Raw genomic sequence first — 22,534 nt, forward strand, 5'->3', positions numbered from 1 at the left:
ATCCTACTCCTTTCAATTTTCTCATCACTGTGGTTGAAAACGAATGTTGATTTGACACCATAGTGGGCCCACCATCCCACTAACAATAAGAAAATCAAACGGACATTCTTAAAAATATTTTTTTATATGAAATGTAACTAGTTACATAGCTACATAGTAGGTGAGATTGAAACAAGACACAAGTCCATCAAGTCCAACCTATGTGTGTGATTATATGTCAGTATTACATTGTATATTCCTGTATGTTGCCATCGTTCAGGTACTTATTTAATAGTTTCTTGAACTATCGATGCCCCCTGCTGAGACCACTGCCTGTGGAAGAGAATTCCACATCCTTGCCACTCTTACAGTAAAGAACCCTCTACGTAGTTTAAGGTTAAACCTCTTTTCTTCTAATTTTAATGAGTGGCCACGAGTCTTGTTAAACTCCCTTCTGCAAAAAAGTTTTATCCCTATTGTGGGGTCACTCACCAGTATGGTATTTGTATATTGAAATCATATCCCCTCTCAAGTGTCTCTTCTCCAGAGAGAACACAACCTTTCCTCATAACTAATGTCCTCCAGACCCTTTATTAGCTTTGTTGCCTTTCTTTGTATTTGCTCCATTTCTAGTACATCCTTCCTGAGTACTGGTGCCCAGAACTGGACAGAATACTCTAGGTCAGACCAGAGTCTTGTAGAGTGGAAGAATTATTCTTTTATCTCTGGAGTTGATCCCCTTTTTAATGCATGCCAATATTCTATTTACTTTGTTAGCAGCAGCTTGGCATTGCATGCCATTGCTGAGCCTATCATCTACTAGGACCCCCAGGTCCTTGTACATCCTAGATTCCCCCAGAGGTTCTCCCCCCAGTGTATAGATTGCCATCCAAATGCATTATTTTACATTTTTTCTACATTGAACCTTATTTGCCATGAGCAGTAGTTGCCCACCCCATTAATTTGTTCAGATATTTTTGCAAAGTTTCCACATCCTGCAGAGAAGTTATTGCCCTGCTTAGCTTAGTATCATTCGCAAATACAGAGATTGAATGGTTTACCCCAACCTCCAGGTCCTTTATGAACAAATTCAATAGGATTGGTCCCAGCACAGAACCCTGGGGGACCCCACTACCCACCTCTGACCATTCCCAGTACTCCCCATATAGCACCACCCTCTGAACTCGCTCTTGTAGCCAGTTTTCAATCCATGTACTCATCCCATGGTCCATGCCAAAGGACTTTATTTTGTACAGTAAAAGTTTATGGGGAACTGTGTCAAATGCTTTTGCAAAATTCAGATACACCACGTCTACGGGCCTTCCTTTATCTAGCTGGCAACTCACCTCCTCATAGAAGGTTAGTAGATTGGTTTGGCAAGAACAATTCTTCATGAATACATGCTCATTACTGCTAATGATACCATTCTCATTACTAAAATCTTGTATATAGTCCCTTATCATCCCCTCCAAGAGCTTACATAATATTGATGTTAGGCTAACTGGTCTGTAATTTCCAGGGATGTATTTTGGGCCCTTTTTAAATATCGGTGCTACATTGGCTTTTCTCCAATCGGCTGGTACAAAAATTAGTAACAATGGTCTGGCAATTACTTGACTGAGTTCCCTAAGTACCCTCGGGTGTAAGCCATCTGGTCCCGATGATTTATTAATGTTAAGTTTCTCAAGTCTAATTTTAATTATGTCCTCTGTTAACCATGGAGGTGCTTCTCATGATGTGTCATGAGGATAAGCACTGCAGTTTTGGTTACTGAAGGCCCCCAATTCCCTTGTGAAGACTGAGCAGAATAATAAATGTAATACCTTCGCCATCTTCCCATCCTTTGTAACCAGGTGTCCTTCCTCATTCTTTATGGGGCCAATATGGTCTGTCCTCCCTATTTTACTGTTTACATACTTAAAGAATTTCTTGGGATTTTTTTTGCTCTCCTCCGCTATGTGTCTTTCATGTTCTATCTTAGCCGTCCTTATTGCACCCTTACTTTTCTTGTTGCATTCTTTATAAAGTCTGAATGCTGATGATGGCTAGTATATGGCCAATTTAAAAGAAAAGTGTGGGGTTATATAAAAAAAAGGTAACACACATACTCACCTCATTGCTGTAGCATGGTTTCATGCTACAGCTATCCCTTGCCAGCTCTACGACCGAGAACTGAGCGATCACATGACCACTGATCACTCAGTTCTCGGTCTTCTCTGAGCAGAGAGTGGGGCTTGTTAGTCCCCGACTCTCTGCTCTGCCCTTCCAGCACTCACTGGAGGGCTAAACAGGGGAGGGGGTGGGAGTGGTATTCACAGGCTCTCAGAGGTGCCAGCTGCTGCTCGGTCATCTGGTTGGAGCCCAACAGTTTACATTAGCCTAACCATGTGACGTCAACAGACAGCCGACTTTAGCCCACTGTCGGCGGATTCTGTGTCACAAGAAAGCACAATTAAAGTGGTTGTAAACCCCAATCATGAAATTTGAACTAAGCACATATATCTGCAGTGTTTACTTATATCTCTCCAAAGCTCTAAGTGTAGTTTTTCTCTGGTGCTTAGTTTCTCTGTTATCAGCATGCGTCACTTCTGAGAAGTTTTCCTGACACATGGGATCAATTTTTGATGGGAGGGAGAGGGAGGCAGAGATGAGCAGACAGCTTGTCTATTCAGAACACAACTCTGCATGTTCCTTCGTTCCTCTGCCTATGTGGAGCTCTCACACAGTGTATAAGAGCTGTAACAGCAGTTCTCTACTTCGTCCTCTGTACTTCTCACATATGCATAAGGATTTTATCACAAATCTGCAGACTAGGGGAGACTGCAAATAAACATATACAACTTATGTAGGAGGATTTGTTTCATCTCTATGCATCATCTGAGGCAATTTACTTCACTGGGTAATTGAGAGGATTTACAGCCACCTTGAGTTTGCCCATAAAAGCTTTGGCCATACTTCTCTTTTAGGTCTTGATTCTTTCTCAGAAAATAATTAATTTTCTGTCATATACTTATTTTTTAAAGTGAAGCAATTCACATATAAAAGTAGTAATAATTAAAACTGATATTTGAAAAAACTATAATGCCCTGGCCATTAAAAACTCAGGTGACCATGCTGCCACTTATGTGAAGTAACACCAAGGGTCTCCCTCTTCTTCTCCACATCTGTGAGTGACATGAATGATGCTCATAGCACTATGGGGTTAATTTACTAAAACTATAGAGTGCAGAATCTGGTGCAGCTGTGCATGGTAGCCAATCGGCTTCTTACTTCAGTTTGTTCAATTAAGCTTTGACAAATAAAAAAAAAAAAAACTGGAAGCTGATTGGTTTCTATGCAGAGCTGCACCAGATTTTGCATTCTTCAGTTTTAGTAAATCAATGCCAATGTGTATTTCACTGATGGGGGAACTCACCCCGATGCCAACAGTCAGAACACCCAGAGTATTTAAAATGTTATAAAACATTATTTGATCAGAGATCAGATCAGAGATTCTATTAGGACCAGGACAAGGGTTGTATTACTGTAACCCATTACTATGTCTCTGTCTGAAAAACATATCAAATAGATATTCAAGGTAACTATTTGCAATAGTTAGATATATATTTTTTATGTGTTGTTTCTGTAAATAGCATTGTGAACCATATAACACCACTAGCACTGTGGACTTAATGTTCCACATTTTTTTCTTTCTTTCAAAATAAAAAAGAGGTTAATTAGCTATTTAGTCACAATTTATCACATAAAAATTGTGGTTTATCTTCTTACTGGGTAATAAAATTCACAAATGTCTTTACATTTCTGAATGATATTAAGATACATTCCTTTCATCTATAGCTACGCCATCCATTCTTTGGAGTAAAAAGTCAATCTTACTGTATATTAAGTGAAGATACTAAACATTGGCCATACATGTGACTCTGTACGCAATAAGCAAAAATATTTAAAGTAGTAAAGCCAAGATTAAACTTTATTGAATGGAATCTTTAATGGTTTTGATTTAGTATTTAGTATATACATATTTAATATGTTGTTTTATTGCAAATCACAGAGTTGGCTAACAAGACAGCTCACAAGGACTGCGTCTCATAGTTGTTGGGTGTTGTTTTCCTGTGCGGAACGAACATCAAATGCAGGTCAGCAAAATCCCCCTGAGCAGTCCACATGGCAGTTCAGAGGCTGCGTTGACCAGCTTTGCGTTGCACTGCATTTTATTGGACACTGTGTATCAAACATGGCTATATGCCTTGAATAAAAATTGGAATGTCCACAGACATGAACCCCTCTGAGTAATGTTACTGCTCATGAGTCACTTAAAGGATAAGTTCATTTTCCCGAACGTGTTCCATGTGCCACCCCGTTTTTGTGGTTGATCATATAACATGTTCCCACTCCATCAGCTCTACCCCCTGATCCCCCTGTGACAGAGGGTCAGGGACTTTCTCCCCGCACGTGCTGTCACAATTTAAAAAGGGCTCGCTCCACCTGGCCGCGTCATCCAATTACAGAGTTCCGTGAACAAATAGACTACATTGCGTCTAGCGGCTTGTAGTTCTCTGCTGGTGAGGATCCTCATAGTTCATTGATCTTCCTGGACTGAAGTAACTGCCTGCCTGTATCGAAAGTATGGGAAGACAGCTACACTGACAATCTGCAGGAGCTTGGCATTGCACCCCCAATCTGCTGATCACAGGTGCAATGCTTTACAGTCTCCAAAAAAAAAAATTGTAAATGCCTGTAAATGTGCATTCATTTTGATTTTTTTAAAAGGTGAACTTCTCTTTGAACTATTTAAGCAACAAGCTTCTTTGATCAAAGAAGCAAACTAACAGCCTGTAAATATAAATATGCCCTGTACCATATTTACTGACCATAAAAAAACACATTTTCTATTAAATATGGCAACCTGCAAAATGGCTGTGAATTTCTTTATGTGGTCTCAACATTATACACAGAGGTAACAGATTTTCCATCACTGAAATATTTACTATGAATCAAAGCACTGATGGATCTAGTTTGCTTGATGCTAAACACTAATGCCAGATGGAATTAAAGCTTAATGGGACTAATTTGATGTTTTTGACACACAACATGTGGACCAGATTAGAGCGTGTTACTTGTTAACACATTTTGATAGCATATTGTAATGATCTTGTCCCCTATGGCAGTACTCCGAAAAGTCTTGCTGGCTCCATATTCTTTCCAGCATAAGATCTTGCATGGAGATCACTCATCCCACCCAATTCCACTGGCCATTGTGGAAAGACTAAGCAGCATTACCAGAAATATTTTTAGAAATGTTACTGGAAATGGGCCTCTCTGAACTGTGTTTATAGAGTTCATATATATATTCAGAACATTGAGGAACTATTTCACAACAGATAAGTATTTCAGATTTAGTACTGCAAATCTCGTTTTGGATATTACTCTATACAGTTTACAGTCACATATGCATCTGAAAGGCTATTTAACAAATAATGTGAATACATGCCAAAATAAAAAATAAAAAGTATAATTATTAATGTTTATATTATATAGTCCTAAAGGCATCAGAATCAGCAAGCATTTTCTGAAGCTTCTAAAGTGCCTTCGGTTTCAATCAGAAAACAGTGACTGCAGATCTTAAAAGTAGGCCGTGGCTTTAATAAAAATAAAAAAACAGCCAGCACTAATAGTTATGTCCATTATTCCCAGGCCAAGTAACAAAAATGTGAATTTTATTTTTGCCTACACATACAGACCAAGTTCTGTCAAAACTTTTTATTTAGTATTAGATTGCAAATGGAAAATCTAAAAAGAAAAAAAAAATCACAGACTCTGTACTGCCTACTATCATCTACTAATTCTCTAGCACTGTTATTTTTTTTTAAATTGATATATAATTTCATTGATAGCTCAGTTTTGTGTAATACTTTACTAATCTGAAAATGCTATGGGTTGATTTACTAAAGCAGGAGCACTTATGCCTCGTACACATGATCGGACATTCAGAGAACAAAATCCGTGGGATTTTTCCAGACGGATGTTGGCTCGAACTTGTCTTGCATACACGCGGTCACACAATGTTGTTGGAAATTCCTAACGTCATGAACGCGGTGACGTGTGATGAGTTGAGAAAACTGAAGTTCAATAGCCAGTGCAGATCTTCTGCTTGATTCCGAGCAGCGGAATTGTGTGCACACGATCGGAATTTCCCACAACGGATTTTGTTGTCGGAAAATTTGAGATCCAGATCTCAAATTTTGTGTGTCGGAAATTCCGATGGAAAATGTCCGATGGAGCCCACACACAGTCAGAATGTCCGACAAATAGTTCCCATTGAACATTTTCCATCGGAAAATCCAACCGTGTGTACGTGGTATTAGAATCTGGTGCAGCTGTGCATAGTAGCCAATCAGCTTCTAAATATATCTTGTTCAATTAAGCTTCGAAAAAAAACAACTAGAATTTGATTGGTTTCTATGTAGAGCTGCACAAGCTTTTGCATTTTCCAGTATTAGTAAATCGACCCCATGTGTTTTGAAATTTTCATCTTCTGATTCAGTGTTCATATATCTCTGTGTTAACTTTCATAATAATATGCGGTGAACAGAATGAACACGGGATACACTGCAATTGCTTGTAGTGGATCACGTAACTCAGTTTGAAGGTCGAGCACTAGTTACATGGAAAAATTCCATTGAATGTTTCAAAGAATTTTCATGTTTATAAAGAAATATCTCACATTTTGTAAGTGGTCAAGCGTGCAGGTCCAGCTGGAAACACAGAGCTGCCCTGTTTGGGTTCTACTGTAAGTTTTGAATGTTCTGTGGCTGGTCTGAATGATAATGCTGTTCTGTCAATGTCTCCAGACATAAAAGTGTGCTCTGCTATTCTCTCTAGTCAGCTTAAAAATACGGAGTGAGCTGGTAGATGACACAAAACTGGATACAGATGATCAAAAGAGACTGTAAAAATCTGACAGTGCTGAGTCCTAAAAAAGTAGAATAAAACTCTAAAAAGTATAGATCAATACTTATATTTACTTTGGATCCTCTAATATGCAGTTTAAAGAGAATCAGAGTTTTAAAAAAAAAAATGCTTTGGGTGCTGGTCTATACTGTCTGTAGGCACTATAATCCTTCTTATATGTCCCAATGCCAGTCTAAAGCTTGGCACTTTATCTCTTCTCTATTTGCATTATCTTTGCTGTTTTCATTAACATTTTGGAAAATAACATTTTACAATATAATTTAGTAAATACTAGGCCATAAAGGTATCAAAGTATACTGCTGTCCTCTTCAAGACTGACTAGACTAGATGGGTAATTTTAGCAGTAAAGCTCTCCTAGACGTTACTTTAAAACATTGGAAGATACAGTGCCTTGCGAAAGTATTCGGCCCCCTTGAACTTTTCAACCTTTTGCCACATTTCAGGCTTCAAACATAAAGATATAAATTTTTTATTTTTTGTGAAGAATCACCAACAAGTGGGACACAATTGTGAAGTGGAACGAAATCTATTGGATTTTTGAAACTTTTTTAACTAATAAAAAAATGAAATGTGGGGCGTGCAAAATTATTCGGCCCCCTTGCATTAATACTTTGTAGAGCCACCTTTTGCTGCGATTACAGCTGCAAGTCGCTTGGGGTATGTCTCTATCAGTTTTGCACATCGAGAGACTGAAATTCTTGCCCATTCTTCCTTGCAAAACAGCTCGAGCTCAGTGAGGTTGGATGGAGAGCGTTTGTGAACAGCAGTTTTCAGCTCTTTCCACAGATTCTCAATTGGATTCAGGTCTGGACTTTGACTTGGCCATTCTAACACCTGGATACGTTTATTTATGAACCATTCCTTTGTAGATTTTGCTGTATGTTTGGGATCATTGTCTTGTTGGAAGATAAATCTCTGTCCCAGTTTCAGGTCTTTTGCAGACTCCAACAGGTTTTCATCCAGAATGGTCCTGTATTTGGCTGCATCCATCTTCAACTCAATTTTAACCATCTTCCCTGTCCCTGCTGAAGAAAAGCAGGCCCAAACCATGATGCTGCCACCACCATGTTTCACAGTGGGGATGGTGTGTTGAGGGTGATGAGCTGTGTTGCTTTTACGCCAAACATATCGTTTTGCATTGTGGGCAAAAAGTTCGATTTTGGTTTCATCTGACCAGAGCACCTTTTTCCACATGTTTGGTGTGTCTCCCAGGTGGCTTGTGGCAAACTTTAGACGAGACTTTTTATGGATATCTTTGAGAAATGGCTTTCTTCTTGCCACTCTTCCATAAAGGCCAGATTTGTGCAGTGTACGACTGATTGTTGTCCTATGGACAGACTCTCCCACCTCAGCTGTAGTTCTCTGCAGTTCATCCAGAGTGATCATGGGCCTCTTGGCTGCATCTCTGATCAGTCTTCTCCTTGTCTGAGCTGAAAGTTTAGAGGGACGGCTAGGTCTTGGTAGATTTGCAGTGGTCTGATACTCCTTCCATTTCAAAATGATTGCTTGTACAGTGCTCCTTGGGATGTTTAAAGCTTGGGAAATTTTTTTGTATCCAAATCCGGCTTTAAACGTCTCCACTACAGTATTACGGACCTGCCTGGTGTGTTCCTTGGTCTTCATGATGCTCTCTGCGCTTTCAACAGAACCCTGAGACTATCACAGAGCAGGTGCATTTATACAGAGACTTGATTACACACAGGTGGATTCTATTTATCACCATCAGTCATTTAGGACAACATTGAATCATTCAGAGATCCTCGCTGAACTTCTGGAGTGAGTTTGCTGCACTGAAAGTAAAGGGGCCGAATAATTTTGCACGCACCACTTTTCAGTTTTTCATTTGCTAAAAAAGTTTAAAATATCCAATAGATTTCGTTCCACTTCACAATTGTGTCCCACTTGTTGGTGATTCTTCACAAAAAATTAAAATTTTATATCTTTATGTTTGAAGCCTGAAATGTGGCAAAAGGTTGAAAAGTTCAAGGGGGCCGAATACTTTCGCAAGGCACTGTATGCTATATTTTGACTCATAACAATGCATCACTCTATTATCATGGCATTTTTCTGGTATTTTTCCATCACTTTGATCATAACATTGCATGGCTCTGGTTCTGGTTATACTGGCAAGGGTATAATGGTGTTCCAGTAATATGGCATTAGTTGAGGGTTGTAAACTCTCAAGTTTTTTCACCCTAACCTCCCTGGCAGTAAGATTATTTCAGATTTTTGGTGCTGAAAGCGGTACCATTATTTTGCATGGAAATTTGGTGTTTTATATTGTAGGCCTGTAATTCTTAGGAAAAACTCACTTAAATCTGTCCAAAGTCTAGCAGACATCCCGGGTATGATAAAGTTTGAAAACAAAATCATAAATTATAATATAATAAATAACTATAAATAATTATACCAAATAATAATATAATAATAATAATGTAATCAAATCAAAAACACTGAGATTTGCTCAGTTGCAGAATTGTTTGTGTTTGATGACGAATTTCCCCACAAATAACTATCTCTCAATTCTGCAAGTGATTCTAATTTATTATCGCTGTTTTCTAGCTGCTCTAAAACCATGTTTGATGTAAAGGGACAGTTTTGGTTGCTATGGACAATTTCCAGGCAGAAAGAACAGCATTTATAATATAAAACTGCATGCAGGGCACTGGACAAACCACTAGGGACAAAAGGGATGTGAAATAATTTCATACAGTAATGTAATCTATAAGATTACAGTGTACTATATGTATTGTGTATGTTTCACTTTTTGAATATGGCACCGCTCTCTGTCCCCGTGCGTCACAACGCTCACAGGGAATGGAGCCCGGCTCCATGATGAATCGAGCGGAGGATGAGCCGCTCACACTGCGAGGAGACATCACAGGATCCAGGGGACAAGATAAATGAGCTCTTCCTGGATCCTGCGATGCGATCTCGAGTCTGGCTTGGGGGTTACGGCTTTTGGTTCTGAAATTCCACCTCGAGTCAGACTTGGGAATACCGCCAGGGAGGTTAATGCATCCTATTCATTAAAGCGGGAGTCCGCCGGGACTCCGCGTTTTTTTTTTTTTTCAAGTCAGCAGCTACAAATACTGCAGCTGCTGACTTTTAAAATAGTGACACTTACCTGTCCAGCGTGCCCGCGATGTCGGCACCCGAAGCCGATCTCTGGATCGACACTCGAGTGCTGCCGCCGCCATCTTGGGTATGGGAATCAGGAAATGGAGCCTTTCGGCTTCATTTTCCGGTTCCCTACTGCGCATGCGCGAGCCGCGCTGCGCAATGAGGACGGTCCCCGCTGCCTCTGGGATCTGTGTGTTTCCCAGCAGGCAGCGGGGCACTTGCGGAAGGGGGCGGGCACTTGCGGAAAGGGGCGTAATGTACGCCCCTTTCCGCAGAGAGCTAGCCCGGAAGTGGGTGCAGTTACCTGGATTATCCAGGTAACTGCACCCCCCTCCCCCCTGAAAGGTGCCAATTGTGGCGCCGGAGGGGGGGAGGAATCCAATGAGCGGAAGGTCCATTTTAGGGTGGACCTCCGCTTTAAGGTGAAAAAACACCTGGCAGTGACCGGCCCCCCAGCCCCCCCCATTTTACTTACCTGAGCCCTGGATTTTCACATGCTGGAGAGGCACTTTTCCTCTGCCCGGGGTACAAAATGCAGTTTTTAAATGATGGTTTCATTTATTAAGGCAAAAAAGCTGTCCAAACCTGCCTGGCTTTATGTAAAAAAGTAATTGCTCCCTAAACCTAATAGCTAGTTGTGCCACCCTTGACGGCAACAACTGCAATCAAGCGTTTGTGATAACTGGCAATGAGTCTTTCGCATTGATGTGGAGCAATTTGGGCCCACTCTTGTTTTTATAATTGTTTTAATTCAGCCACACTGGAGGGTTTTCCAGCATGAATGGCCTGTGTAAGGTCATACAGCATCTCAATTGGATTTAAGTCTGTTCTTTGACTAGGCCACTCCAAAACCTAAATTTTGCTTTGTTTGAACCATTTGGAGGTGGACTTACTGTTGTGTTTCGGATCATTGTCCTGCTGCATAACCCAAGTGCACTTAAGCTTGAGGTCACAAACTGATGACTGGACATTCTCCTTTAGGATTTTCTGGTAGAGCTCAGAATTCATGGTTCCATCAATTATGTTAAGTTGTCCAGATACTGAAACTGCAAAGCAGCCCCAGACCAACACGTTACCACCACCATGTCTGACTGTTGGTATGATGTTCTTGTTATGAAATGTTGTATTCGTTTTATGCCAGATGTAACGGGACACACACCTTCCAAAAAGCAACATTTTTGTCTCATCAGTCAACAGAATATTGCCTAAAAGTCTTGGGGATAATCAAGATATTTTTTGGTAAATGTGAGTTGAGCCTTTGTGTTCATTTTGGTCAGCAGTGACTTTGGCCTTGGAACTCTCTCATGGATGCCATTTTTCCCATCTCTTTCTTATTGTTGAATCATGAACACTGATCTTACCTGAGGCAAGTGAGGCCTGCAGTTCTTTAGACTGGGTTCTTTTATGACCTCCTGGATGAGTCGTCGTTGTGCTCTTGGAGTCATTTTGGAAGGTTCACAACTGTTCCAAGTTTTCTCCATTTGTGGATAATGGCTCTCACCGTGGTTCGCTGGCGTCCCAAAGCCTTATAAATGGCTTTGTAATCCTTTTCAGACTGATACATGTCAATGACTTTGTTTCATATCTGTTCTTGAATTTCTTTAGATCACTGCATGATGTGTTGCTTTTTGAGATATTTTAGCGTGCTTCACTTTGTCAGACAGGTTCTATTCAAGTGATTTTTTGATTCAACAGGTCTGGCAATAATCAGGCCTGGGTGTAGCAAGTGAAATTCGACTCAGCTTTCCAAAAGATTGTGGTTAATCACAGTTCATTCATGATTCAGCATGGGAGGGGGCAATTACTTTTTCAAATAGGGCTAGGCAGGTTTAAACAGCTTTTTTCCCTTAATAAATGAAACAATAATTTAACCACTTCAGCCCCGAAAGGATTTACCCCCTTCCTGACCAGAGCACCTTTTGGCGATTCGGCACTGTGTCGCTTTAACTGACAATTGCGTGGTCGTGCGATTTGGCTTCCAAACAAAATTTATGTCCTTTTTTTCCCCACATATATAGCTTTCTTTTGGTGGTATTTGATCACCTATGCAGGTTTTATTTTTTGCGCTATAAACAAAAAAACGACAATGACAACTTTGAAAAAAACGCAGTATTTTTTACTTTTTGCTGTAATAAATATCCCCAAAAAATATATAAAAAACATTTTTTTCCTCAGTTTAGGCCGATACGTATTCATCTACATATTTTGTGTAAAAAAAATCACAATAGACGTTTATTGACTGGTTTGCGCAAAAGTTATAGCGTCTACAAAATAGGGGATAGTTTTATGGCATTTTTTATTAATATTTTTTTTTTACTAGTAATGGCGGCGATCAGTGATTTTTATCGTGACTGCAACATTATGGCAGACACATCGGACACTTTTGGCGCTATTTTGGGTTTGATTTTTATATCCCTTTTCCTGTTTTATACAGTTCAACTACCTTTTCCCGCAGATCCTTTGAAAATTCTTTTGCTTTCCCCATAACTCAGAATCCAGAAAAGTCAGTGCAGCACTGGATGAAAGATGCAAGGGTCTGTCAGGAGTCCAGAAACTCACTAACCTTTCATATACACACTAATTACAAGCAAACAGATCACAGGGGAGGATGGTTACCTTTAATAGCCATTCAAACCCCTTTGTGTCAACTTGTGCGCATGTTATCGGGCCAAAATCACCAGGGTATGTAAACTTTTGATCAGGGTCATTTAGGTAATTTCTGTTGTCATTATGATTTAAAAAGAGTAAACACCGTTGATTGATAATAAAAGGTTTCAGCCAAACACTAACTATGAGTGAAAGAAACGTTTTTGTGTTATCATTCATATTCTCTGAAAAATGGCTAGGAAATCATAAATTCTGCCAGGGTATGTAAACTTATGAGCACAACTGTACTCGATCAGTAGTAAACATACACTCACACTCACTGCTTATAAAGGTCACATCTTGCTGCTATATGTTCTTTCTGCTGGTATTTGATCCAACTGTCTGAGCTTTTATTCTATGTATTTACTGTATACCTGCTATGGCTATAAAATCTGAGACACATGCAGAACAGCAACTTTTTGTACTGTAACGTGTCACTAAGAACAGCTGTCTTCTTACCTCTTCTGCACCTTTCCCCTTTTTCCCTTTAGCTTTATCTTTTCCTTTTTTTTCCTTTTTCTTCCCTTTTTCTTTCTTCCCCTTTCCCTTTTCCTTTTTCTTTTTTTCCTTGGCTTCCTCTTTAGCTGCAAGCTCAGCAGCAACCTGAAACAAGAAAAATATGAGAGAGAAGTAAATGATGCTGTGTGGGTCGTGACATTTTTTCATAACTCAAACACATTTAGATGTATTAGTTGGATTGTGCAATATATTAGATCATAATAATGTTATATTTCTGGAACCTGTATGCTCTGAATACTGGCACCGTTTTTTTCCAATAATGCTCTGGTTTCTCCCACTTACATAAATATACTGATGTTCACATACCTTGGTAAAATTAGCTTTTTTTATTTTATCATACTTGTAGCGAAAAATCTTTTATAGTGGGTACAGGAAACAATCCTTAGGCCAAGGAACTGTAAATGACCAATGTGTCGTAGAGCAGTTCTCTTTGTCTTTAAATTCAGTTCTGCTTTAGGCTGTCACATTAATCTGGATGGAGATATTCAGCTGAAACATTTTACCTAAATGGTGAACTGTCCCAGGTGCAAACACTCTTTTCGTGCAGATTGATGACCTTTAAAGCAAACCTATGTCCATCCATTCAAGATCTAGGTTTGCTTTAATCCCCTCCCCTTCCCCAGCATATAGTTACCTTTCCTTCACCCCCCTGAGTTGTTCATCTTGAGGAGTTAGAGGAAATACCTGGTACTTCTGGGTACAATGGAGCATATGACTCCTTCTCCATCAACACACAAGGGGGCAATAGACCTGAACAATCTATGACCCTTAGGGCCCATTCATAGTATTGTGCTCTTTGTCAGTGCGCAATAATGTACCCTGAATTATGCAGTTCATTTAAATAGGATGCCTAACACACTAAAACAAATAGCATTTCTGGCAGCACATGGCAATGCCAGTTAGTCAGTTCAAGGTGCATCGGGGTGCCATTCAGAAGGAAAAGCATCACATCTCACAAAGGCATGTAACATTAATTGCCGTCTGCTGCAGTAACACAAATGAATGCAAAGCAACCATGTGGATAGGCCCTTTTAGCCCTTATAGGGCATAGGAAATTAAAGTGAACCGGTTTCTTTGCACTACAAGAGAAGGCAATGGGGTTGATTTACTAAAGGCACATAGACTGTGCACTTTTGCACGTGCAATTGCTCCAGAGCTTAGTCAATGAGCTAAAGCTTCAGTTTACAAAGAATACCCAATCACGTGCAAGTAAACAAAATAAAAAAATAAAATTTTTGCTTGTACCTGATTGGATGTTGGAAGTCAGCAGAGCTCTCCCTTATTTACTAAGCTCTGGAGCAACTGCACTTGCAAAAGTGCACAGTCTATTTTTCTTTACAAAGTAGCAGGTCGGAAGAGGAAAAGTGATACCGTAGCGGGGGTAAAGAAATTGTTTTTGAGTCTACCTGACTCATTGCTGAGGTGAGGAGGTATAACGGCTGGTGATGGTGTGCACATCTTGGCATTATCTGTAGAGAATGTGAGGAGCACAGTGGTGGATGACACAAGAGTTAGAACTCACAACAACCAAGGATTTATAGAATTTTATTATCGGTTTTATATATATAAGGGATTGCTGCACAAACAAAAGTATTTATTGATAAAATTTACCTGAATTATACCTGATGTAATGTAAATTTCATCATTAAATGTACTCTTGTTCGTGCAGCAATCCCTTTTTGCTTTTTTATATTGAGTCTTTGGGACGGACTTGATTGCTGGCACACTTGTTCCACTGACCGTTTGTGCATCTCACCCACTATCTTTATATATATATATATATATATATATATATATATATATATATATATATATATATATATATATATATATATATATATATATTAACTTTATTTAATAGGAGATATATTTAACGGATATTGCACATTGCACTTATTAATCATTTAAATATTTTGCATTTTCTGATTTATTTGAGAGAGATTCACAGCGCTATACGTATCTTTAACAATTCAATTTTATACTTGGAAGTTCTTTTGGCTGGGAAGGTGGGTGGGGTTATTATTAAACAAACCTTGCTCATAGCACAGTCTGCAGTTAGAACCTTTGAGGCTTTTATTGCCACCTGTGCCTTCCTGTCCCAGTGATCCCGTTTCTGAGTACAACTGCACATTGCAAAGTACACAGTCTTTTTGACTTTAATAAATCAACCCAGGAATGCAATAAAAACTGAAGGTTCTAACCCTTCCCTACACTATTCACAAAATATTTTTTTTAAAGCAATAGACTTTAATATGAATTATAAGAAATTTACCAGCTCAAACTGGTGTTTTGATGTATGAGCAGCTTAAATGAAATTACAGAATAGTCTAGTAGTTTGTCAGTTATCGCTAAGTAAGAGTACAGTGTCCTCCTAAACAAGATAACATAACATAGGACATCCGTAGTTACAGGGCAAAGGTATACATATGTCTTTCATTTGCTTTTCTGCTTTATGAACTATCGTATTGTATTATTTATGCGCTTAAATGTTATATTTTCATTTTAAGCTTAGCATTTTGAAGGGGGAATCTTCTGGATTGCTGGCGTCTGGACACAATATGGAGGATACATATTCTGCTTCTTAGATACAGTTTAAAATATAGTTATTTCATCTTCGCTGCTGTCCATTCTGATTCTATGCCTGTAACGTCCACTGCTGCCTTCAGACCCTACAGACTGTTAGCAGAAGATGTTCTGACAGCAGGACACAGACAGGTTATTATTAACATGCTGTGTAACATGTACATTTGTAACACAATAGTCATTTTTAGTGGTCTGTGGAGATGGCATATAACATTTGCCCAAACCTTTACAATTTATGAAATGAAATAAAAATCTGGAAAGAATTTGTCTCTTAAATGAAAGCTTCAGGCTGGAAGTGATCAAAAATTTCAGAGCCAGACTCTGACATGGCAGCAAACTCCTGACTGGACTTAGTAGTAGGCACCTCTCTCCAGGGGTATTCGGTGTCATGTGCTAACATTTGATACTTATTATCGCTCCAAGGATCAAAGACAGGAGCCAGAGTACAAAGCCCAGGCAGGGGCAGGGCAGTAACATGCACAAGAGGGATTAGGATCTTTTTGCATTAAGCTGCAGATCCAGTGACATCGATAAAACTCAGCAAAGAAAAGGCAATGGTTTGCAGGGGGTCAGGGATGGAAATGCTATGCTGTATCTGGAATCACTTTCAATCTTTTATTGTGTAGTGATACAAAGTGACAGCTGACAGCTAGAATAAAGTAGAAACAAATCAGCCTCTTCTGAACACAGATCCCCTTCCCCTTGTCTTTAGGTAAAACTGGACTGTCCTCTAAAGTGCCGAAGGTAACAACAGTGCCAAAGTGCAGTTACTTTTTGGTGCCATTGAGTACCAAACCCCAGCAAAGCCCCTTGGATCACAGGTCTGGGTCTCTTTATGAGTCAACACTAACTTCTGCCCCACTGGACAGTAAACCTCCCCACCATCATTCAACTGTCAGATGCCCTAGGACTTGAAAGGTGAATAATGAAGTGTAGCTTACTGCCAAGAATGGTCAAAGCCATAGGTGAACCTGCCATCATGGCCCTAGGTCAGTATTATGCCTATCCTCTTACTGGCGCAAATGCCTGCCTGTTGTTTTTTGTCTGTCAAATGTCAAAACTTAAGGGGAGTCTGGGCATTTCAGCAACAAGGCTAAATCCTCACTTAGGCACAAGTCAAGGCCTAAGTGTAGTGCTTGGGGCAACCCAAGGGGGTTGAAAATGGACAAAGAGATGGCTTAAAAAAGCTGGCCATAAACTCCTAGAATTTCAGCCGATTCAGAGGAATCAGCCAAATGTCTAACAGTAGGCCCTGCCGACTTAAAGAAATTTGACTACTCGATGGACTTTTGTCAAAGGAGCTGAGTTGGTAAGCTGCAGAAACTTGTGGCTTTCAGAATTTATACCTGTTCTGGGGTTTTCTGAGCAAAGATAGCTTTGGATCCACCGTCTTCTTCATCGGGAAACTCAGGGAATTTTCCTGTAGCATGTCTAAAAATAGACAAAAACATTGCTAGTATCCTTAATATGAATTGGCATATAGAGATAGAACACTATTAGCAAAGATCAATAAGTACTTAGTGTTTGTTATTTAAAGTGGAACTAAAAACAAAAAGTAAAAAATTGCGAACAGACAGGTTTTTTATTTCAGAGGAGAGATGCAATGTCTATTCTGCAATAAAATAGGATTTTTGTACTCACCGTAAAATCCCTTTCTCTGTAGTTCACTGACTGACACAGCTCCATTACTTTAGACCATCAGTTTGTTATGCCACCTTCAGGAGAGGACTAGGCAGAACATGTAAACATGTACAAAAAAACAGAACTTTCAAGTTCTGCCCAAGGGGCGGTCCCCTCAGTAACAACCCCCCAGCCTGCATCCTGCAGCCTCAGTACATCAACAAGCAGTATAGCGTAAACAATAGAGGAGTGCTGTATCAGTCAGTGAACTACAGAGAAAAGGATTTTACGGTGAGAAGAAAAATCCTATTTTCTCTACATTCACTGACTGACACAGCTCCTTTACTTTAGACCATTGGGATGTCCCCAAGCAGTGTCAAAACGAGGGGTGGGAAACAGCATAAAAACTTCACCCACAAAAACAGAAGTGCTCCCTAACAGGGGAGGCACCACCTTATCTAACCACAGCAGAACTTGCGGTAACAATGCAAAAGTGCATTTAATTAAAGGTAACTGTGTTTCTTAACAAAAACCAGAAAAAATTAAGTGCAATTGCAAAATTACACGGCCGCCTGCAAAACTTTGCGGCCAAAACAGGCATCAGCCGATGCACTGACATCTACCTTGTAGAATTTCGTAAAGGTGTGAACAGACGACCAAGTCGCTGCTTTACACACTTGAGCGACAGACGCTTGATGTCGGAAGGCCCAAGAGGTTCCAACTGCCCTGGTGGAATGAGCCATGACAGGAAAGGGGGACACCTGCCCCTTCAAGGCTTAAGCCTGTACCACAATCTGTCTGATCCACCTGGAAATGGTGGCCAACGAGACAGCCATTACTTTTTTGGAGCAGCTACCGAAACAAACAGAAAGTCTGACTTCCGAAAGGGAGTAGTTGCAGACAAATACACCCTTAGAGCCCGGACCACGTCCAGGGAATGAAGGGCCACCTCCTTAGGGTGTGTCAGTTTAGGACACAAAGTTGGTAACACAAAGTCTTCATTGATGTGGAACGCTGAAACCACCTTCGGCAGAAAAGAAGTTTGCGGACGCAACACCACCTTGTCCTTATGGATAACCAGATAAGGCGAGTTGCAAGACAAGGCCGCCAGTTCCGAAACCCTCCTGGCCGATGTAATGGCCACTAGAAAGACCACTTTCTGAGAAAGAGTCAACAAGGGAATTTCTCTGATATTCTCAAACAGCGATTTCTGAAGCGCCGATAACACCAGGTTCAGGTCCCATGGGGGTAACAGTGGACTCACCGGAGGAACTACATGCCAAAACCCCTGAACAAAGGTGCTCACTAGAGTGAGAGCTGATATTTGTCCTTTAACCCCCCTGGCGGTATTCCAGAGTCTGGCTTGGGGTGGAGATTTTATACCAAAAGCAGTAACCCGAGCCAGACTCGGGACCGCATCGCTGTATGCAGGGAGACTTTACTTACCTTGTCCCCTGGATCCAGCGATGTCCCCCTGCTGTAAGAGCAAGCCGTGCTCTGCTCTGCTTGATCTATCACTGAGCCGATCTCCGTTTCCTGTGAGCGTTGTGACGCACGGGGACGGAGAACGCCGCCAAATTCAAAAAGTGAAACACACACATTACATACAGTATAATGTAATCTTACAGATTACATTGCTGTATGTAATTATTTCACATCCCCTTTGTCCCTAGTGGTCTGCCCAGTGTCCTGCATGCAGTTTTATATTATAAAAACTGTTCTTTATGCCTGGAAACTGGAGATTGTCCATAGCAACCAAAACTGTCCCTTTACATCAAAAATAATTTTAGACCAGCTAGAAAACAGCGATAATAAATTAGAATCACTTGCTGAATTGAGCGATAGTAATTTGTGGGGAGATCCGTCATCAAATACTGAAAAGTAATGACAGTGACAATTCTGCAACTGAGAAAATGTCAGTGTTTTTGATTTGATTACATTATTGAATAATTTTTATTATTGTTATATTATTATTTGGTATAATTATTTATAGTTATTTATTATATTATAATTTATGATTTCATTTTTCAAACTTTATCATACCCAGGATGTCTGCTAGACTCTGGTTTGGACAGATTTAAGTGAGTTATTCCTAAGAATTACAGGACTACAATATAAAACACCAAATTTTCATGCAAAATAATTGTACTGCTTTCAGCACCTAAAATCTGAAATAATCATACCGCCAGGGAGGTTAATGGTGCTCAAAGCCAATTTCTAGTCTACTCCTCCCTGTAGAAACAGCAGGATCCTGGATATGGAATAGGAGCGTGGACGCTGGACGCCATCCTTTCTCCTCACACATAGAGATGTAGGCCTTCCAGGCACGATGATATATCTTCCGAGAAGAAGATTTTCATGCTCTCAACATATTTGAAATCACCGAGTCTGATAACCCCTGGTTCCTTAACACCTGGCTCTCAACAGCAACTTCAACTATTCCCACATATGCCGATTTTAAAGACATGTTTGCCGGCAATAGCGCGATTTCAATTTGCATGTCCGGCCAGTTGAAGTCTTAATTGGCTTATTTGGGCACTTTTTTCATGTGCGGCGGGATCGCATATTCACCTTATAGTAAATGACCCCAAAAGTGACACTTTGCTTAGCAGAAACACATAACTCCATCGTTCCCTCTGACAGAACGGTGATCTGTCTCTCTCGGGAATGATTGCCAGGTTCCGGCAAAAGTCGGGTTCCTCGGGCCCGCTGTTTGGCTCCTGCTGTGTCCAATCAAAGCAATAGCTGGTCACCGGTGGCGCGCATGCGTGCACTGGACCCAAAAATGGATTTGACGTACACATACATGAGTTCATGCTGAAGGGCCAGCCTGCTGCAGTATATGTACGTGGGGCAATCCGGAAGCAGCTAATCAGTATATAATTTTTTCACGATAGTGGTCCTGTAAAAGAAATTTAAAGAGCTGGTGAGCTCAAAACCCATATTTTCAGTTAAATGTGAATGCCGGTGAGTCAGCCTACCAACTAACTTTTCATATCATTTGGAGGTTAGTGATACATCGTTCACAGATCCTGGCTATGCCCCCTTACAATGCCATGTCAACAATTTTGCTGTATATTCCTCGGTGGCATAATAAATAGAAAATTTAACAAGAATGGTGAAATCCCTCAAAATGGCCATAACACATAAACAGACCTGGGTCGTGAAGTGCAAAAATCTGCACAAAGATCTCCAGAATTATTAAAAGCACTGGATGGTTTAAGGAGGTTGCATAAATCCAAAATTTAAAAGGAACCTGTCAGGATAGAAATATAGGAGCTACCATGGCTGAGGCCATTAAAGGGTCAGTGATCACTTGTACTCTAACAGTTGCTGGCCTGTCAACTGCCTGATCTTACACACTGTTTCCCATCTTCCAAATGTGCAAGGTTAGGCAGTTGACAAGGGTGCAATATCAATCTTTAAGCATGCACAATTAAAATAGCTCAAGCAAGAATATTCAGATTCCTGCATAAGCCTGATCGTGACTAGCTCGCTATAAATATCTGTTCTGGGTCAACTGAACCTTTAACAGTGACCATAACTAATCTTTTTGACAAACATCTACAACAAAATAAGATATTAAGAAAAAAAGATAAGCCCTATAGCTAGTTCAAAGTGAGCAAGTAATAAGCAATAATGTATCCTGGAAGTAATACATAGCTTGTCACAACTGGGCTCTAGTGTGAGATATGAGCCCGAGCCCCTGAACTTCATCCTTGGGCCCTCTGCTCCAGACTTACCAAATCCAACCCCAATGATGACTTCTACGGCTAACATGATTACCTAATTACCCCCTGTTTCTAAAACACTCAACCCTCATAATCTGTTTTGTACACCTAATCCTCCCAACTCCCATAACTCCACCTTGGATTGTTTGTTCCTCCTGTGGAAATGGATTGGCTGCACACTTGCTTAAAGTGATTGCAAAAGCAGGGAAAGGCTAAGTAAACCCTATAAGCCCACTGGAAGCAGAGACCTGTTTGCAACCCCAACCTCTGCTGCTGTGCTTATTCTTCTACTTGAATAGTGTATATGTGCTTCAAACAATAAATATATCCTAAGGAACACATTTACATCTAACTTTTTTTTTTCTTTTTAGGGGATTGTTCATGCTGTGTTTTCTTTAGGAATTTTGCTGGCAGGTAAACGCCTAGTCTAAAAATGTACACTAAGTCAACTGGATCAGTTCAGGTTTGCAATTAAGGGGAAGGAATTGTATTTGTCTAACCGCAGCTTCCTACAGTTTACCTTGGTGGGGGGGAACATTGCCCGAGAAATGCACAGTGTTTGATGCTCTTCTGAATCCAGCAGTCTGAACACAACCTTAACTCCCAATGAGCAATAGAGCTGAACTCCAAATGTAACAAACAGTACAGTATATTTATCAGCAAAATTTGTAAGAGCTGCGTAAATTGTAAATCCTGTATAATAATAATAATAAAAATGTGAGCATTGTGAGCACACCATGGACCCCTGAAATGGGTCCAAAAGCTTAATTCAGTCATCACATTGTTACAGCAGAAGCAATGTTTCAGAGCCTTGCAGGACCCCTTCATCAGACCTGTGATGGTCACAGGCCTGATGAAGGGGTCCTGCAAGGTTCCGAAATGTTGCTTCTGCTGTAACAATGTGATCACTGAATTAAGCTTTTGGACCCATTTTACAACATCACAAATATTTCAGGGCAAAATATCCCCCCCTACAAAAATAAAATAAACAAAAGTAAAAAAAACTTGCTCTAAAACACATCTGTTTTGCAAAGACATAACAAACAAAATACAAAGAGAAAATACATGTTACAAACTCTATAAAGACACACAAATGTACTCTCTTTCTTGTCTGCCTGCCTGCCTGACACACACACAATCGAGCAATCTTGCCTCTTTTCATGGCAAGGTAAAGAATGCTATCTGCAAGCTTTATATAACATAGGTTTGTGTGCTAATAAGGAAATTGAAAACACATGCACAGTCCATGAAGGACACAAAATGCAAGTTCACCCAATGTAGAGACAGAACTTCAAAGTGGGTACACTCGTTAAAGCGGGAGTCCGCGGGGACTCCGCGTTTTTTTTTTTTTGTAAAAGTCA

The 22,534-nt window shown here is 40.2% G+C and overlaps 1 protein-coding gene across 1 annotated transcript in view; it reads right to left on the reverse strand.

The window, feature by feature from the left end:
• Positions 1-22,534, reverse strand: part of DRC11 (dynein regulatory complex subunit 11) — a 312,672-nt gene that overhangs the window by 53,319 nt on the left and 236,819 nt on the right. The window contains exons 8-9 of the mRNA XM_077448238.1: positions 17,169-17,253; positions 13,180-13,323 (exon numbers count right to left, since the gene is read on the reverse strand). Coding sequence (XP_077304364.1) covers positions 13,180-13,323; positions 17,169-17,253 — 229 coding nt within the window. The remainder of the gene's footprint in view (positions 1-13,179; positions 13,324-17,168; positions 17,254-22,534) is intronic.

Source organism: Lithobates pipiens, unplaced genomic scaffold (genome assembly GCF_037356315.1).
Source record: "Lithobates pipiens isolate NorthernLeopardFrog02 unplaced genomic scaffold, aLitPip1_a1.2 Scaffold_22, whole genome shotgun sequence".
Classification (NCBI taxonomy): domain Eukaryota; kingdom Metazoa; phylum Chordata; class Amphibia; order Anura; family Ranidae; genus Lithobates; species Lithobates pipiens.